We start from the raw sequence: 17,368 nt of genomic DNA, 5'->3' as shown, positions 1-17,368 counted from the left end.
ATTTATTACAACAGTGTTATATAAACCATTATGCAGGGTGCCCCAGAACTTTCTATTAATATTTTCAGATATTATTCCTAGACCATAGGCAAACCAAAAAATCATATTAAAATTTTCTAAAAATCAATAGTTACTCAAATATTCGCTATTCAGTTTTTTCACTGTACTATTTTTATTTAAGAATGGTTTATTGTAATAAGTTTAAATTAATATATTACCTTTACAACCTAAATGCCTGATTACAAAAATTTCAATATTTTAAAGCTTTATTTTCAAAATGGCGGCTTTCTAAAATCTTTAAGCGTAAAACATTTTAAAAACGACATTTGATAAAAAAAGCGATAGTTATTACATTATAGTTAGAACATGTAATTGCAAATCCAACGATACCAAGTTTAAGAAGATCTGTTTATAAATAAGGGAAATAATCTGCTTTAAAAACCTCCGATTCCTAAACCATATCCACTGTTATTATGTTACAGTAATGTTCGTGAGCCTCAACAATCAGCTGTTTTAATTTTAGCTGCTCTAATCAGCTGATTATACCGTTACATTGTTGGTCATAACATCCTTACCATTATGTAGGTTTCTTTTGATTGAAACATAAAAAGATAAAAGGTATATAATGTATAAAATTAATAACTTTATTTAAAAAAGTAAACTAATACATCTATAACTTTTTTATATTAAAAAAAGTAACTCTACTGACACGATTCAAGATGTACAATTGTATTGGTCAGAGTTCTGGGACACTCTGTATAACGTGTAATAAACTATAAAAACTTAATACAATACTGTTAATAACAAATAAAAGTAATACACAACAATCAAAACTAAAACAGACAACATTCACGGCAATAAATAATAATGAATTATGCTTAACAAAACTTCAAGCGAGTTCCTTTGCTAAGGTATAAAAATAAAGAGCATCAGGCAGGAAAAGCAATTGAAAACATTATCTTGTGAAATGGATACACCAATATATTGCCCTGAAAGTGGGAAGGCCGAAATGAAGTGCAATTAGTAAGATACTGGTTGCATTTATGGTGGAGCAATGAATTCCTTTTCTAAATTTATTGCCAAATTTCCAGGTAAATCTCTTCCTTTGGTAGAAGAAGCTATTAGAAACTTTTTTTATCTAAGTCAGAAACCGGTTTACTCCCCTCCAATCACAACCTCTTACTGATAAGGTAAATATCTCAGCCGAATCTGTCTGTTTAATGTAGTTGGTAAGGACAAGCCTGATATAGTCTGGATTAAGTGAAGTGTTTATTTTTGTTCGCGTAAAGTTAGTACAACTGAAGGAGGATCCTACTGTGATTTTTATACCTATCGAAGGGATCAAATCCCATAATACCAACAGAATAAAACTAGGTAGGTTTAGTTTAGTATAAATTACCGATAATTAGTATGCTTGGTAAATCACTAATATATTTATCTATCTATGGAGGCTAAAGATGAGGAAATAAATAAGTTATGAATTTGTTTCAAGTTAATTATTATACAGTATGAGGTAAAGAAAAATGTTTTGAGGAAAGATGAAGGCTAAAGTATATTTACGACCAGAACAGGTAACAAAAGACAAACCATATTTTAATTTTGATACAAATAACTCATGCAGCAATAAATAGCATCAAATTATTATTTATCGCACTAGACTGATATATGGATAATAAAGAGTTAGTATTGTAGTAACCAATGTCTCCATCTTCCAATTTCTCTCCTATTTAAATTAGTATTTCTCCAGTTGCTTTCGTTTATGTTATTGGAGAGTCTAGCCATAATTGGAATGACTGTATATATTTTATTCAGACCTTTCGCTAAGTGTATTTAATGTAAAATGTTTGTTGTGTGTTTAAAATGAAGCAAAAAAATTGTAAAGAAATTATATGCGCCCTTTCAGGAAAGTACTTATCACATTTGAACTAGTAGTTTTGAGACAATGTAGCTTATATAATAAAAGTACGAGTTCTCGTAAGTCTCCTGCGCTTTATCGAAATTAAAAACAATTCTACTCAATGTAAATTTGATCTAAATATCTAACTTTATTTACTAATTACATTCAGGTAGTAAAATGCCAACTTCTTGTTCAAAATCATAACACAAAAACCCCATTATAATTGAAATAGTAACTACGTCATTTAAATGACTATTGTATCAAAATTAAATCAAAAGTTTTAGGGAATATATTTTTCTTGCATAAGGGGTGTTGGAAACGCTAAAATATTCCAAACTTTTTACATTTTGTGGTGGTAACTTGGGGAAGAACTCATACATAGTATTTTCCTCAAAAGTATAATTGGTTTTAAGGATAAAAATACTTTCCATAAGGCAGTTGTACATAAAATATGTTTTTCGTACATTTTCACGCATCGATCGTGTGATTTAGTGACAATTTCGGTTGCATAACAAAATTTAACCAAACATGCACAATACGTTTGCATGCTGGTCTCCAAAATTGTAAATGCTGCTAATTGTGCAAACTCTTTTTACGCCACCAATTCCTTCTCAGATAAGAGAATTGCAGGTTTCACTCGATTTCTAAGAAAAACTTATCTTCTAGCTGGTGGAGGGAGAAGCTGATAACGCAGAGCTAGTAATCTACCCAGAGCACGTTTGAACATTTCAAATTGCTGACTAACACTGTCTACACAAGCCCTGTCTTACAGCTGGGTTTCCTTCACCAGTATGAGTCTCGTATGAGTATTTAAATTTCTTCAAAGTCAAACTGTCTCCTCATAAATTTTAATGTAATATATTTTGAATCAACACCTTTTAACCTATTTAAAATTAAATTTTAATCCTAGGATTTATTTACTTAACATTTATTTTGATATAGTAACTGATAGATCTTTCAACTAAATAAATGAAGAAGAAATGCATTTCTGTAATGATAGTCAATTACTGCAGTTGGTTTGTGATTAAGTGTGGTTACAACTATTATATAGTAGTATTAGTATGAACTTATATTAACCAATACTGTAGACATTAAAAAAAAAAATTATTTTATTTTTAAGTGCTGCTTTTTTGTATCTTTTTTCTGTATCTATAGCATGTGTAGTAAGCGCACAATATGTAAATCGAACTCTGAGCCACGCACATAATTTTTCCTATGAGGATCTTTATTAACATTGAATATTGTACCGTGTGACTACACATTAGTAAAGATGTAAACAGACCGAGTATTTTGTTTATTTTATTAAGATTTTATGTATTTTCCCGGATGTTGTCGCTCATCGTATAAATGTACTTCGATGAACGCTCAATCAATAGACATTTTTATTATTATCTATCATCATAATAAACTATAATGTAATGTAATCTTCAACATACTCGTATTACAACGATTGTCTGATCTAAAAACATTATAATAACAGCAAATAAAAGTTTTAAAATATTCGAATCGGCATATTAATACAGAAGCATCACTGACGACCGTTGACGAGACGTAACATCATACGGTAGCATATTATATCGTACTAGCAGTTACCCGCGGCTTCACACACAACTTAATTAATTTTATTTTCAAAGATAATTTATACATAGATGATTTAAATTACTTATAAATATAAATAATATAAAAAATTTTAAAAATCAATCGTTATTGATTTTTTTAAAAATGAAACTCCTATTGATTTGTATTGCAGCTTCAAAGTTAAAATTTTCTTGCTAATTCCAATCTATTTGCATCTTCAGTTTTTATGTATTCCCAAGTTACTGTAGCAAAGTTAATGCTGCTACTCCCCGATGTATATATAATCAAGTTAATATATTCCTTTATTGACAAAAGATCAGTATCATGATGACTACAATGATGAGTACTTCATAATACATTATCACTGTGAAGAAAAACTGGATCCGGACATTTTCCATCGTTTGATAGAATATATCAGTAACACTACGTTTCGAGATCTGCAATCTGATCTCTTGTTGCATCAGATTGCAGATCTCGAAACGTAGTGTTACTGATTTCTTGTTTCACTGAACGATGGAAAATGTCCGGAAAAATCCTGTTTCCTTCACAATCCTTCCATCGTCAAAAATAACCTTCAAGCAAAGGACATTATCACTGTTATCCTCGCCATAGCTAGGAGCCAAAAGCCAATCTGCATCGTATAAGCAAACAAGTTTCCTTCAAACCGATTGTTTGTCAGCCGCGCTAGTGCTGGTGATTGTTGAAATGAATTGGCACCAAAAGGGTTAAAAATATTAAATAATAATATTCTTCCAGAATTCATATTTTTTAGCTTGATACAATTAGAACCAAAAGTCAGATATGTAAATAAATTTAAAATTAGTGCCAGCTAATAAACTCTTAACTGGTACTATACCTACTACTTATCTGTCTGATGGTCGTTTATAACTTTGTAAATTTATAAAAAATATAATTCGTAAAAAGGTTGTCGTTTCATATTTTTAATCTTCTATATATACCCTCCTATTTCGACCTTCACAAAAACTAGTGTCACTGAATCGATTTCTTCCGTAGAAAACATTCCTCTTTTGATGTCAAGAGAAAAAAAGATTGTTTCCTTATAAAGTACAAATTGGTCTCCCTAGACTGTTATGGGTGTATGCGTTGGCTACTTGACATACACTCTTTACTTAAAATATTTCAATTAAGAAAAACGTCAACCTATGTATTTATGTTATTTACATGAAACATTTTACAGTTTTACCACTATCTCACATTTCTTTCCTAATATACAACTAAAATGTATATATAGTGTACATATACATTTATATATAATATTTTAAGTATTTTTTGGTTGTTCCTAAATACCGGCTTGTAAGTCTGTATTGAACATATACTGACAACGTTCAATATAATTGAAAGTTACTCGGTGGAAACCAACCTTTAAGGTAAAACTGAAGTTGACTGAGGGAAATTTAGTTCGTGTGAGGGAGTTCTGACGGATGAAAGTGGAAACACACTAACTATATAATTCTGGAGCTCTGTAATTCCAGAGGGACACCACGCGCCTGCAACTAACTATCTGCAATCTCGCAGCACAGACGCGTTGGAAAAATAAATTCTTCTCCTCTGGGAGTCCGAGACTATCTCTAAGTTGTCTACACCAAGTTAAAACAATGCTCATAAAAGATCTTGAGATACTTTGGTCTAGAAGGAAGAAGAAATAATACAATACATTACAGAAAAATTGATACAATAATACAAAACAATGTTGACGTTGGTCAGTCGGTTTTGTGGAAACAAATAGCTTCCACACAACATCCACACGACTTCGTAAACTTAGCAGGATGTGCTTACAACACCAAACATACGAATGTTGAATTTAGCTCTAGTTCACATTCCTCTTAGTGCATCATCTATCTGATTCTGACGATGTCGCAGACTTGACTCCTGAAATCTAGAGTGATGTTCGTCTGGAAAGATTAAAAAACGTCGGTGACAAAGAAGTTCAAGACAAACTCTTTGCATCATTTCGACACCAGAGACTACAAAATATAATGTAATCTAGGTGAAGAAGTCTTTTCATTATCTCGTCATGTGCACAATTGAGTGTGTGTGATGTTTTAGACACAATCTCTAAGCACGGTGAAGCAATCAACTGCAAATAACGTGGCTATGGTGGGAATGTTTGATTCAATGTGAATTTTAAGTTTAGATCCAATTTACCTTCTTAGTTCACCTGCTTCCAGATTTCAGACGCTGTACTAAGACGAAGATGAACTGGATCTAAACCCAACATTCACATTGAATCAGTCCTTCCCACCATAGCTACATCATGTAACCTAATTTTCTTTTATCAGCTGAAGAAGAAGAATATGGGATATCGTTGTAGGCTCATAACGATGGGAAATATAATACTCTGGTCAAAATCATCCATCGTCAACAACGAGCTTTTAGTCAAAATTCATCCAAACAACGAGCTTTTAGTCAACATTCGTCCATCATAAACAACGAGCTTTTAGTCAAAATCATCCATCGTCAACAAGAAGCTTTTAGCGAACATTCGTGATCATTTAAAAAGTAGAGCATTCATTTTTGGGATGCAGTACACAGTACATTTCCATCTGTCTTTGATGGCAGGGACTATCTGAATAGCCATCTGATGGTTGTATTCCATCATACTGATATTGATATCCGACAGTACACAGTCCACTGTTACAGCCATCATGGCCGTGTATAGGCCTATACAAATAAGGCCATCTCTCCACGCAAAAGCTATATAAAACTGGACATATCTGGGTAATTGACTAAATGAATCTGATCATACAAAGTAATCATTTTATCTCTGTCTCATTTTATCACGCCATATCAGACAGTCTGTACATCACGCCAGCTGATACGAGCACCAACATGAACCTGTCTGTGGTGGACAGTTGATTCGCCAACACCAACACCAACCGTACACTAGTGAACTTATCACCATGATTGCTCTCTAGCGGTAAGTGTTTCCAACAACTAGATATCTAGTCCTGGAACTGTTATCTCGTGAAATAGATAATAAAAAGGCTTGCATTTTAATTGTGATAACGTTCTCTTAAATGTACCCAGTTTTACAACACTATTTAACGAATTTTTTGCTTTCTTCAGAACAGTTTGAATTGTTTTACACTATATTTTGTTATCTGTACTATGTAAAAACGAATATCTAGATGTGTTGCTAGCGCTAATCTCGGAAACGTCTGGACCAATTCGGCTAATTCTTTTTTAATACCGTTGATGTCCAAGAAAGGTTTAAAAGGAGAGAAAAGTTAAAATAGTTTCACAGAATATTTAAGAAATCGGGAAAAAAGTATAAAATATTTGCAACAAGTAATCCAAAGTGAGCTTATATTTAACAGCTGTTGACACTTTCAACTGAAGTTTATCAAAGAGACAGAAACATTTGTTTACATTTAGATTTTAGAAAATATTAAAAATACAGTGCTTTATCAGTAGTGTAATGCAAATTGCACAGAACGACTTACTATCTATTGTTTACTTTAAAACGGATAGTTTTACTTTAATTAAATACAAATTCAATATCTACTTTTTACTCCAGGTTGCACCTGTAACGGATTTAAAACATCTGATGCATTGTAAATATTATTCAAATACAGTTTAGGACCGATAAAAACTAAATATTCAGTAATTTCTAATTCAGTTTGAACTAAAAAAATTTGTAACTACACATTTTTGAGACAATTAGTTTCTATTGTCTTTTTCACGTCACTAAAATATAAAATGTTTTAAAACTTCATGTTTCACCTCAAGTGCTTGATAATAAGGTAATGTAAAAAAACGAAGCAAGCTGCAGTTCTTCAACTAAAAATTGAGATATCATAAAATCATGAAGCAGAAATAAAGTTTTTTGTGTACAATTATACTAAATTCTTTGAAAGCCCAATACTGTATAACACATTCCATGTGAAAGCAAAAAGTAGAAATTTGTGATCATACGAAACTACTCATATTTGCCACATGTGGTGTTAATAAGGGATCAAAAGTTTCAGAATACTATTTGCAGCAATTCATATTTAAAAAGAATATGTTTAAAGATTTGAAAATTACAAAAGAATGTACTTAGATAATGTCAGCCTTGATAGCTTTGCTCTGTGTCCCGCGACCTTGGCTTTGGTATCATACTAGAGGATACCTGATATCAGCTCGCAAGGTGATCAACAATCTGCATCTGCTGTTTGAATGATCCACAGATTTCAAGTGAAGATAACAAAAACAAGCGTTTCTGATATGATGTTATCTTATTTCTTAGAACAGTTACTTTCTCAGACAATAAAAAACGAAAAACTATTGTATCTATGTACTTATCTTCTTACTTATCTCCTCCTGCTTACTTACCTTATTTTAATTATTTCATCTCTTTTGTTTTACTTTACTTATCTTCTCCCAAATGTATTGATGATAAGTAAACAGAGAAATGACTAACTTATCTTTAACTATCCTTCTATTTCCCGAACGGGTACAAATTTTAATGTACTACATAGACACGGGTATTGTTACGTACTATTTCTAGTGTAAATTTAAATTGTTAAAAATAATTTTTAAACACAAAAATGCAAGTAAGAAGGAACCAACTACTTATGTACTTGTCTTGCTTATCTCCTTATCCTTACTTATCTTACCTTACTTATTATGCTTTACTTCATCTTATCTTCTCTCCTAAGTATTGATTATGAATAAATAAAAATATACTTGCTTATAATTATCTTATTCTTCTACTTCCCGAATGGGTATAAAGTTCAATATACTATATCTAGACACGTAATACTTATTTACTATATCTGAATTGTCTATATACATTGTTAAATCCATACATCAGCATGTAAAATTAAGAAAATACTACAGAAACAGAAGGAATTTATGAAAATAAATTAAATTAGCTATTAAGATAAATATAGAATGGGTAAGTTTTTGTAATCGAAATACGGAGTGGTTCTCAATTTTGATCCATGACAATGGTTTGAAATTTTCAAGCATTGAGAAAACGGTGAAGCAATTGGTCAAAGTTTGAAATGCTCAATATCGGTAAATAATTGAATGAAATTTCGCAGTGAATCATATAAGGGAATTTAAAGTGTTCAATACTATGCTCAAGAAACAGGGTTGAATCCTGGGAGTCTGCTAACAGAGGCTGACATATCATGAAATTTATGAGGGGTAAGGATTTCTTTTATATGCCATCATTTACTTCAAACCATGGGGGATGCTTTAACGTAGAAGAATTAGCTTCCAGGTGCTGACATCTGAAGACAGCCCTGTTGGGGTTTATACTTATAAAAAAATTATCTGTCACCGTTTTTATTTAGGCCAAAAGCACCTAATTCCCTACTTTAACCTGTTAAATCCACGAATCAGTATCATACCTCGCCCTCTATTATTACAACAGTATATTGACTAAAGGCATGATCTGCTCGAGGCTCTGCCCTTACATGGGATAAATGCCTGCAATTCCACGTGTAGTGAAAAACTTTTTTTATCCATAGCAGTTATCAAGGTCTATGACTTAATATAACTCCACTGTCAAAAAATCGATTGCATTTACCTTACATCTGTTTATATTTCGGAATAAACAAAACTTGTGATTGCATTTCCGAGTACCTACAAGGAGCGTGTTCATTCACACTGCTGGTGTGTTATAAAATACTGCATTACGTCGTAGTCGGTCACCATCTTAAAACCAAACGAGATACTGTGGAACCTAAAAACAAAATGTGTTCTCAGTCAAAACTCAATTGCATTTCATTTAAATTTGTTTATCTTTTCAGATACTGAGAAACGTAAAAAAACTGTTTTAAAATATTACATAATTCCAAAACACCTTTCAATTTTTAGTTGTGAATTTCGTTGCTTGAAACTATGGGTCAATAAGACTTGCAGACTGTGTAACTCCCCTAATGATTATAAAAGTTACAATAAAAAATTAATTGATTCAACGTTATGAAATTTCGCACAATTACTGTATTACATCGTGAATATTGGGGCCCCATCCCTTTTGACCTTTTAAGTCAATACTAAAATTAAGTGAACCTTTTGTATGTATCTACATTTAACCTTAAAACGGGTGTTCCAATTTGTCCCCTCACTGAAGTAATCTTGGAAACTATAAGAGATACAGCAAAGATTAAATAGACAAAGTTTTGCGTAATAACAAGACCAACAAATGGATGTGGTTAAGTTAATTAATGGTTACGTCGTTCACTCGCTGCGCTCAAAAAAACACCTTCACATTTTTCGTAAAAATCTTCGTAAAAACTGTCACATCTTTCTTATTAGTTCCTATAATATATGGTATTTAGGTATCAAGTTCTTATCGCAAACAGTTTTATTACTATATGGTGAGGGAGTACTCATCTGAAATGGTCGCTTACAGCTATTTTATTATATTTACTTTTATCATAAGAAACTATCATTAGAAAACACTGGATTAATGAAGTAAGTAGACATTTTATTAATCTTAAATTCTTGAATTCATAGGTAACTCTCTTTATAAACTACACCTGATAACATTAAAATTCCCGTTAAAACGATTATTAACAAATGTTTTTGATGAAAAGTGAACAGTAATTCTTTAAAACAAATAAAGCGCTTGCTTCTTTCTGTGTAAGAGGCTGAGAGCCAGTGCGGAAGAAGAAAAAGAAAATCACGTTTGACAATAAGCGAGTTACTTGGACCTTATAGTATCTGTTATAGTATTGTCTTAAAAAAGGAACAGTAAAAGAATTAATAAAAGGTGCTAATTCTAATTACAATAATTTTGACTCCAGAATAAGTCAGAATATGACCAAGAATAAATAACAAAAAATAATAAAAAATAAATAAAATTTAAAAAATCAGTCACAACTTCTTTCCATGAGAAGTAATCATCAGTCAGTAAATAATGTACGGAAGCTTTTAAAAGTTTTAATTCATGGGTAATAATGCCGTAAACGTGTCAACAATGAAAACTTTGCCGTGCATTACAACAGTTTAAAACTTACGTTTACGTTACTTCTAGTTCAAAATGTTTGAAATTAGTTTTAGCAACTGTTATTGTTTACGGATTATCACAGTTTTTCTAGTTTTCGTGATATTAGGCTTTGAAATCTCAACCGACGTATTGAAACGTGATATGATAATATACCCTATTTACTTTTCTCTTGATTTTAGACTTCGAAAAAAATAACACTTCCAAAGTTTTGGTCTATACTTTTGCTAGTTTCTGAAAAAAAAAAATTAAAATTAGAAATCAGATACATGCAGACAGACGGTAAACGAAAAGGGATAAACAATTAGTTGCATTTAATTGCTAGTCTTGGTCTATAGGGTTTAGTTACAATCTTGGGTAGGGTAAGCGGACCCGGTTTTTTATATCGAAATGAGCAAACGATATTACTTAATCATAACCATCGATACAATCAATCGATACTGATTAATTATTTTTAACGATTAATTAAACAATCTATATCAATAGCTGTAAACACTCTCAAATAATAATATTTCATTACACTCTCTTAATTTAATATTTCAATTTTATATAAGTAACATTTGATTATCAAAAATGACAGTAAATTTTAGAAAACTACGCGACATTGCTTTGGAAGATGATAAGACATAATTTCATGACTTCAACATGTTGGACTCGTGCGGAAAAACCCATTATGTGAAATTTGTGGGAAAGAAACAACTGTAACTGTGAGAGGAGCAAAATATGGTCGTCCTCAGTTTTCCTAATTTTGGTTGTAATAATTTGTTTGATCACTGTGAATATTAGATTCATATTTTAATTTAAAACATATGGTTGTTATTTAGAACTAGGTACTTTATATCGATTGATAGTCTAGGATTTGAGATGCGAATATTAGGTATCGATGATTACATTCTTCGATATAAAAAACCGGGTCCGCTTATCGTACCCTACCCACAGTCTTTATATATGAGTACATTTGACATTTGAAACAAACCATGTGGGCGTCTATTTGTAATTTAAATTTTTAGCGAACTCAAATGTTATCCTTAAGTGTGTTTAGTGGTATGGAAAAAATTAATTCCATTTAAATTCAATTCAATTCTATAAATTCAGTGGTTAAGGTTAATCCCGTATTGGGACGCTATGTTTACAACGAACGGAAATTGTATCAGTCAAGATTTTTAGTACTCGTAAATAATTTCTATAAAATTGGTTTCACAAACTTGTGTTATGATTATACAAACATAACAGACATAACAAACATAACATTATATAAGACTAACAGGTATTCGAGTTAGTCTTCTAAGCCATGGCTTCAATCGCTTTGGCCCCCATCGTTTTGGTCGTTAAATTATATGAGATGCCTCATTTTAAATATATGATTAATATGCATCCAACAGTTTTGTAAAATTTATACTTTTTACTTGTTTATACAATGAAGAATAGAAAGGTCTGAGATTTTTCAAAATGACCATTGAAAAAAACTAAGGACCATTTGAATGTGATTAAAATTATGTATTTTAAATGAAACATTTCTCATTATTTTACGGATGAAATACTCAGAAGAAGTAAGTTGATTTTGTATATTTTAAATGAAACATTTCTTATTATTTTACGGCTAAAATACTCAGAAGAAGTAAGTTGATTTTGGATATATTAAATGAAACATTTCTTATTATTTTACGGCTAAAATACTCAGAAGAAGTAAGTTGATTTTGTATATATTAAATGAAACATTTCTCATTATTATACGGCTAAAACACTCAGAAGAAGTAAGTTGATTTTGTATATATTAAATGAAACATTTCTCATTATTATACGGCTAAAATACTCAAAAGAAGTAAGTTATTTTGTATAAACAGAAATAGCAATATATTATTTCTTATAGGATTTAATAATGTTATCAATATCTCGAAAACCCTTCGATATACAAAAACTTTGTTTATTAAAAAAAGTTTATTAAATGTAATTGGCGTTCCAAAACAATTTTTACTTCTTCTCTACATCCTGAAAAACCTTAATTGTAAATTTTTAAAATCTTTTTAATGAACACCATACTGAAATGAAATGCCATACCAAGCTGGGAAAGATATATGTTCATAAACTTAGGAACGGTGGATGGTTTTCGGCTCTAAGGTTGAAGTCATGTGTAGGCTACATGTTTCCGTTCTACCTAGAGGACAAATGCATTGGGTAGATTTCTTATACAAAATCTACCTAATACGGTCGTAAAAGTGTTTGACATTTAACATTTTTGTTAAGGAACAAAATATTTAATTGCATAATACATGTAATATTAAAAAAAAACCACCAGCAACTGGAATTAATTATATTCCATACACAGCGAGCACTTCCACTACTAATTGTGTTTATGGCGTCACTGCAACAACAGTTATAACAAAAGCCTAACACGCGATGCAAAGATAATGCTACTAATCACTAATGATTTTCGCTCGTTTTAGGATGTGTTAGAGGCCATCGGATGTCGCACTGGTTAACAAAAACTGACAAGGAAATTAGCTGTACCGACCCAGTGGACGTTGGATGTGTCAGCTGATGACAGAGGGCAGTATCCGAACAGTGGTATAGCTTCTCTGCAGGGGGACACTGGCGCCAGAGTTGGGCCAGGAACCATCGAACTTGCAGCGCAATCATGGGTAAGGCTCTGATGGTATGTTCCTTTAAATCTGCTCAAAAGGTTTTGGATTCTTTGTTAGAAGTTTGGTTTTTACAATTGTCAAAAATATGATATGCCGGACATCGTTCAGTGAAAAAATAGTAACACTACGTTTCGAAATCTACAATCTGATGTCTTCCTCAGGTGAAAAAAACAGAAATGACAATGGATGTGATTGGTGATTGGCAAACAATCAGTCGGCATTAGGCCGCTTTGGTTTGCCAATTCTGAAAAATAAACTTAAAAGAAAACTTAAAGTATCAAACAGATTAGAGATTTGTAATATATAAATGCAGGGTCACAGTATGGTTTTATGAATTAATCTAAAATGAATAGAAAAAGTGTTCACTCCCCCGATTCCTCATTTTTTGCCGCCATCTGGTTACAGTTGGCGGATATCTTGGTCAGTTCTATGTGGTTGGTCGGTGAGTGCAGACCTATTGTGACTCTTTAGTTCAGTTCTAATAATTAGTGTTTTACTTTTTGAGGTATAGATCAGATTGCAGATCTCGAGACGTAGTGTTACTGATTTCTGTATCACTGAACGATGGTAAGTGTCCGGAAAATATCTTATCAGTGAAGTTTATCAAAGTTGAAAAATTAAAGTTGATTGAATTGGAATAGATTATGAAAAGACTTGTAAACCGCTTTACCAATTCATGTCAATAACATTTACAATTTCTTAATATTGGCTAGGTAGTAATGAATCTTTGTCAAGTTATTTTATACTTACTAGCCTATAATTTAGCTGATTTCAATTTGTAAATTCACATTATAATTATGACTGATTTATTAGTTATATGTAAATTAATTTTACTTTTAAATGTACTTTCAAGCTATATGTTTGTGGTACACGATTGTACTAGTCTATTTTGTTGTGTTCATTGAAGCTGTGGAGTTTTTCTAAAATCAATTATGTAGCAGCAATAACATTACATTGGAAATAAAATATTAAATTTTTTATGATGAAAATTGTGAATAACATAAAATAGAGTTTAATTCGTAAGGTTTTTTGCCTATGGATTACTCAATTACAGTTTAAACATGTACTCAGCGTTGGCAACACGTTTTTCCAACCGCCTTCGAACATCTTCCACTGAGGCTTGCATCATGATTACGGTTCTGTTTTCGAAATATTTAGTACTTTGAAAGTGTTTTATAACTATAATGGGTTTATTTGTTATTTGACTTTAAGCTGTTTCAACATATGCCATTTTGTTAATATTAAGAAAAATAATACATTTTTTATTTTCCTCTTACCTATTCAAACCTATGTGCCAAATTTGATTTCTTTAGCTTTACTAGTTTTAGAGATAATAAATTTATTAATAAAAAATGGGCGGCCAGTGGCTAAACGAAGTGGAAATTGGGAAAACATTATCTTCATTTTTAGCTTAGAATCAAACATATAATCTGAATATTCATAGCCAGCCCAACCTTTTTGCTTATAGTCTATTTATCGTTGAAACCGGTTCAGTGGTTTCGGAGGATATAGTAAACAAATATCGTGACACGAGATTTTTATACATAAATACTGTAAAGTTTGGTACCTTTTCGATATTTAACATCATAGGGGTTTTGATATATGTTTTGAGCTATTTTATTTTCAAATAAATTTATTACATTGTTAGTGTAAACGTCAATATAGGTTTAATAGTATCATTACTTTTGTAGTTCAAACAGCTTTTTGAGTTATTGCGTACAGCAATAAAATACCATGGTTTTGTTGGGTTTAGGAAATGGGTTTTGGAAGGACTTGATAGTTGGAAGTAGCAGGAGAGAGAAGGGTTTACTGGAGTCGGCTAGAGAATAAGGACGATCCGTTGTCAGATTTTATTTGGTTCTTAGAGATGTTGGTATTTATCCGGCTACTACAGAACGGTCTAAGTTTTACCCTATACAGAACGATCTTAAGTTTTACTCTATACAGAACGATCTTAAGTTTTACCCAATAACGATGGTGATAGAATATGTGGGGAATATTTGAATTATATTCTTCCAAGGTGGAAGTGTTGATGAGAAGGCAGTTAGTAAGGAGACTACGATGGTAACGAGATGAAACAGAGAGGTGTCTTAGTGGACCGATGAGAAATTGTGATGGACAGAGTACGTTAGCTAGGGTAGAATTGTTCATGAGAGGGTATCTGTCTAGTACGGAGACTCCGTTGGTAATGAGACGAGACCGAGAGGTGTCTCAGTGGACCGATGAGAAATTGTGATGGACAGAGTACGTTAGCTAAGGTAGAATTGTTCATGAGAGGGTATCTATCTAGTACGGAGACTCCGTTGGTAATGAGATGAGACAGAGAGGTGTCTTAGTGGACCGATGAGAAATTGTGATGAGCAGAGTACGTTAGCTAGGGTAGAATTGTTCATGAGAGGGTATCTATCTAGTACGGAGACTCCGTTGGTAATGAGAGGAGACCGAGAGGGTGTGTCAGTGGACTGATGAGAAATTTTGATGGACAGAGTACGTTAGCTAGGGTGGAATTGTTCATGAGAGGGTATCTATCTAGTACGGAGACTCCGTTGGTAATGAGACGAGACCGAGAGTTGTCTCAGTGGACCAATGACCTGATTGGAGAAGTCTTCAGAGACGGAAATGAAAGAGATTGTACAGTACACACTACTGAACATATGCTCACGTTGTAGACAATGTATTTCATTTTAAGAATAAACTTTGCAAGTTTGTTTTTAAAACCCACAGTTTTACTTTTACAAAAAAGTAAACTCATCATAATTGACAGAATGTACAGATATTAAAAAACGTCTATTCGAAATTAAATGCTCTGATTTGATGGTTTTTATGTAATTTTAAAAAAGTTTAGAAATGCGTATTATATAATTGGTTCCTAAAAGTGGATGCTGTTAGATCTACGTATAGCAATACTAGAAATATCACAAATTCGTAGTAAGTATAAAGATTTTGCCATTATTTGAATAAATATGTTTTTTAGGAACTATTAGATATTCATTGACCTTTTTGCATTTAAACTATAATAAAGTGTTTTGTTTGTTTTAAGACAGAAACGTTGTTCAATGATATCAAAACGTAAAATAGTAATGTTCTAACGCTGAAAGAAAATACAAAAAATACGCAGTAGGCTCGCCGTAACACAGAGCATAAACCTAGAATTTTTATTTCACGAATAAATCTGTTGCAATATCTCAATTTATTCAATTATTCACAATTATCTTCTCAATTTATTCAATTATTCACAATGAAATGCAATTAAACACTTGGGAAGTCCTAAAATCAAGGGACCTAAATGTAACTTTGGTAAATAATAACAAATAAATCCAGTAAGCATACACTTAAAAATATTTGATAAAATTTTAATATATTTGAATATATATATATATATATATATATATATATATATATATATATATATATATTTCATCATAAAACTGCCTATTTTCATCTCTCCTTCTAAAACATATTTGGATGGACTTGAAACTTTTGATCAGCTCCCAGCATCAAGCCAAAGGCAATTAATTTTCAATTGAAAACTTATAAAAGTGTTGAATGCAGACGCAAAGAATTCTTCAGGTTACTCAGTTTTTGTAAAATACTACGTGTAATAAATTAATTAACACTTTCAGTGGTGTGATTTGTTATTATGTAGTAATTTCTATAGATATACCATTTCTATCTATAAAAACTAGTTTACTGTTTATATCATCAGGATTCTACGTTGCACTATACCTAGCTTATATAATGATTAAAAAATGCAATTGGTTTAACTCACAGAATATGGATTTCAATAGTGTTGAAAAACACTTTCTATGTTTAGGTACTGCTAATGCTGCTTACGGTATGGGGTTCAATGTTGTTAACAAAGTTTCATAAGAATGCAAGACAACAACGTCCTGGACGACACACAACTAGTCCTACCATATCATCCACAGGAACACCTCCCAGTATGTCTAACTCTTCAACAACATCGCCCTCTACAACATCTTCTCCAACAAATACAACCACATCTAACACTCCAGCCACACCTACAACGCCTACAGCTCCCGGAACTTCAGTTACTCCTACAACGCCATCTACTCCTGAGACTACTACACCTGCTACTCCAGTTTACACCGGTTTCTCCTGGAACCCCTGCTACACCTGGAACCCCTGCAACGTCTGCCCCTCCTGTAACACCTGGGACATTCTGCGGACTCCTTCAACTCCCGTAACTCCTGTAACATCTGTACCCCCTACATCCCCTACTATTCCAGCAACTTTCTGATATACCATCCACACCTGTTACTCCTGGAT

At 32.1% G+C, this 17,368-nt stretch overlaps 1 protein-coding gene across 1 annotated transcript; it reads left to right on the top strand.

Annotated features, from left to right (window-relative positions):
* Window positions 1–1,239: 1,239 nt before the first annotated feature.
* Window positions 1,240–17,339, top strand: LOC124365361 (cell wall protein DAN4-like). Its single transcript, XM_046821337.1, has 3 exons — window positions 1,240–1,374; window positions 12,881–13,089; window positions 16,893–17,339. Exons 2-3 carry the CDS (start codon window positions 13,072–13,074, stop codon window positions 17,337–17,339), a joined length of 465 nt encoding a protein of 154 aa, XP_046677293.1. The 5' UTR covers window positions 1,240–1,374; window positions 12,881–13,071.
* Window positions 17,340–17,368: the final 29 nt, after the last annotated feature.

The sequence above is a fragment of the Homalodisca vitripennis genome, chromosome 6 (genome assembly GCF_021130785.1).
Source record: "Homalodisca vitripennis isolate AUS2020 chromosome 6, UT_GWSS_2.1, whole genome shotgun sequence".
Lineage (NCBI taxonomy): Eukaryota > Metazoa > Arthropoda > Insecta > Hemiptera > Cicadellidae > Homalodisca > Homalodisca vitripennis.
Note: the sequence above shows the minus strand (reverse complement) of the source record. Positions and strands in the feature narration are given on the sequence as shown.